Source organism: Theropithecus gelada, chromosome 7b, assembly GCF_003255815.1.
Source record: "Theropithecus gelada isolate Dixy chromosome 7b, Tgel_1.0, whole genome shotgun sequence".
Classification (NCBI taxonomy): Eukaryota; Metazoa; Chordata; class Mammalia; order Primates; family Cercopithecidae; genus Theropithecus; species Theropithecus gelada.
The window spans coordinates 21,902,480-21,905,962 of record NC_037675.1 but is presented as its reverse complement, the minus strand read 5'-3'; the positions used below and the strand labels follow the sequence as shown (position 1 = coordinate 21,905,962).

Below are 3,483 nucleotides of genomic sequence, written 5' to 3'. Positions count from 1 at the left end.
GTTAAGTGCTAGAAACTCTTAAATTCTTTGCACTATTATATCATTTGCTCCTTACTGTATTTCACAACTGAGGAGCACCGAGAGGGTAAGTAACCTTGCCAAGGTTACTCAGCCAGTAAGTGGAGATGCAGGAATTTAAAACTACGTAGTCTGACTCCAGTTCTGATCCCGGTTGAATGGTGATCGTATTCTTCACAAAATCGTTTTTCAGATATTTTGTCCAATTCAGATGCTCAGTGATATTGTTATTACAATAATGAGGTGTCTTATTTAAGATCTGAGAACAGGAGATGTGAAGATTGAGGAGATGGAGGCCCCTGGCATTTTCATACCTAAGTTTTGTTACCCTTTAGAGAAAATCTTCTCCAGTGCTAAAATCAATCAGATGATGACCTGAAGTGCTTCAGATCTTAACAGGACCTGCAATTGGAAAAACTGGGGATATGTGTCCCACACCATGAAAAAGTAAGTTTCAGGATTGTAAGCAGAGGACCTGTTCTTACCAGGACCATGTTTTTGTTGTTGCACAGGTGGAAAAGATAATGACTCCTGATGGGAACCAGAGTAGTGATGCAACAGAGTTCGTCCTGGCAGGGTTCCCACATCTCAACAACGCAAAAGTGGAATTATTTTCTGTCTTCCTTCTTGTCTATCTCCTGATTTTGACAGGCAATGTGTTGATTGTGGGGGTGGTAAGGGCTGATACCCGGCTACAGACCCCCATGTACTTCTTTCTGGGTAACCTGTCCTGCCTAGAGATTCTGCTCACTTCCGTCATCATTCCAAAGATGCTGAGCGATTTCCTCTCAAGGCAACACACTATTTCCTTTGCTGCGTGTATCACCCAATTCTATTTCTACTTCTTTCTCGGGGCCTCTGAGTTCTTACTGTTGGCTGTCATGTCTGTGGATCGCTACCTAGCCATCTGTCATCCTCTGCGCTACCCCTTGCTCATGAGTGGGGCTGTGTGCATTCGTGTGGCCTTGGCCTGCTGGGTGGGGGGACTCGTCCCTGTGCTTGGTCCCACAGTGGCTGTGGCCTTGCTTCCTTTCTGTAAGCAGGGTGCTGTGGTGCAGCACTTCTTCTGTGACAGTGGCCCACTGTTACGCCTGGCATGCACCAACACCAAGAAGCTGGAGGAGACTGACTTTGTCCTGGCCTCCCTTGTCATTGTATCTTCCTTGCTGATTACTGCTGTGTCCTACGGCCTCATTGTCCTGGCTGTCCTGAGTATCCCCTCTGCTTCAGGCCGTCAGAAGGCCTTCTCTACCTGTACCTCCCACTTGATAGTGGTGACCCTCTTCTACGGAAGTGCCATTTTTCTCTATGTGAGGCCATCGCAGAGTGGTTCGGTGGACACTAACTGGGCAGTGACAGTAATAACGACATTTGTGACACCACTGCTGAATCCATTCATCTATGCCTTACGTAATGAGCAAGTCAAGGAATCTTTGAAGGACATGTTTAGGAAGGTAGTGGCAGACTTTTTAATGAATCTTTTACTTGATAACTGTCTCAATGAGAAAGCAGTAAGGTGAGAGTGAAGAGACTGGTAACTAGTCTTTTTTTTTTTTTTTTTTTTTTTTTTAGAGAGAGAAAGTCTCACTCTGTCACCCAGACTGGAGTGCAGTGGCACGATCTTGGCTCACTGCAACCTCCACCTCCTGGGTTCAAGCAATTCTCCTGCCTCAGCCTCCTGAGTAGCTGGCATTACGGGTGCCCACCACCACACCTGGCTAATTTTTGTATTTTTAGTAGAGACAGGGTTTCGCTCGATGGCCAGGCTAGTCTGAAACTCCTGGCCTCAAGTGATCCACCCACCTCAGCCTCCCAAAGTGCTGGGATTACAGGTGTGAGCCACCATGCCTGGTCTTGTTGGCATTTTTAAAAATCATATTTTGAAATACAGACATTCTCATTATCATGCTCCTTTCCATCATCATTATGGACATCACCAAAAGACTAAATTCTGGAACTACTAATGAATTCCCAGGTCATCAATTCACACTTCTCTTTCAGGCAAAATTTCTTGATCCTAGATCATACCTAATAATAATAATGCTTGTTATTATTATTATTATTATTGATATATCGTGATCAATATCATCAACACTTCCTAAGACCTTCCAACCTGTGAGTCTTAACCTAAGAGTCCGTGATCATGTAGGGAATCTAAGGATGGGTTTCAGAAAATGTATATGCCTGATAGGTATCTAAATTTTATGTGCTTGAATATATATGCATTTGTCTGAGAAGAGGAATCATAGCTTTAATTCAACATTTAAATCCATGTGTGCACTCTCTTCAAAAGCTAGAAACTGATTGAAAGTCTAAGTAGAGCCTTCCAACTGTTTATGCAAATCAAGAATTTTAAGAAAAACTTCCTTACAGATATAAAATGAAGTAAAAATAGATTATCTGTATATTTTTGTGTATACTTTTTAGAAAAATTTACATTTACTACTAGAGGAAACAGAGGTGAAGCAAATTTAATAAAGGGACTTAATTACTTCTCTGTGGTAATTCCAGGTGCCTTTGGAAAAGCAGATCAATGAGGGGTTTCTGGAATATAGCATTTACTGTATTCTTCTGGTGTGCACTTTATTACAGTGATAAAGACATCTCCACTCGTTTTCTCATTGGATTATGTTTCATTCATTTGTTCATCTTTTTACATTCTTGTATCTGTTGTGTTAAATCTTCTTTTGTTTTTAGTAAAATCAAGATTGGAAAAAGGAGCTTTCATATTAAAGAGTTAAGAATGCCACATAGGCTGGACGCGGTGGCTCACGCCTGTAATCCTAGCACTTTGGAAGGCCGAGACGGGTGGATCATCTGAGATCAGGAGTTCGTAGACCAGTCTGGCCAACATGGCGAAACCCTGCCTCTACAAAAATGCAAAAATTAGCTGGACGTGGTAGCGGGCACCAGTAATCGCAGCTACCGAAAAGGGCAATTTTATATAATCTTATTATATAAGGAGGGAGGAGAATCACTGAACCCAGGGGACGGAGGTTGCAGTGAGCCAAGGTCGTGCCACATCACTCCAGCCTGGGCGAAAGAGCAAAAAACTCCATCTAAAAAAAAAAAAAAAGAAGAAGAATACCAAATATTGTTGTATCTACCAAGAACTAAACTTTGTAGTAAATTTTATCTGCTTTATTGGACATTTGAAAAGGGAATGGGGATTCCTATTCATGGTGCCTTTGGAAATCTTAGAAACAAATATTTATTTATTCATTTCTTCATTCAGCAAAGGTCTGTGAAGAATCTTTGTTGAACACTGTGATATACGAATATATGCTAAGATGAACAAGAATAATTTGTAACCTCAAGCAGTTTGAGGGGAGAACTAAGGGACAGATAACAATTTAAGGAGTGTGGATGATAAGGAGGTTTACAAAAGCTGCAAAACTGGCAAACTGAGTATTAGCATCAAAAGAGTTAGCCACAAGCGTCAGTGGGCATAGAAAATAGAAATGT

General features: G+C 41.6%; 1 protein-coding gene across 1 annotated transcript; it reads left to right on the top strand.

Annotated features, from left to right (window-relative positions):
* The first annotated feature begins 542 nt into the window (after positions 1-542).
* LOC112628281 (olfactory receptor 6S1) lies at positions 543-1,538 on the top strand. Its single transcript, XM_025390971.1, has one exon. The coding sequence runs from the start codon at positions 543-545 to the stop codon at positions 1,536-1,538; it is 996 nt and encodes a 331-aa protein (XP_025246756.1).
* Positions 1,539-3,483: the final 1,945 nt, after the last annotated feature.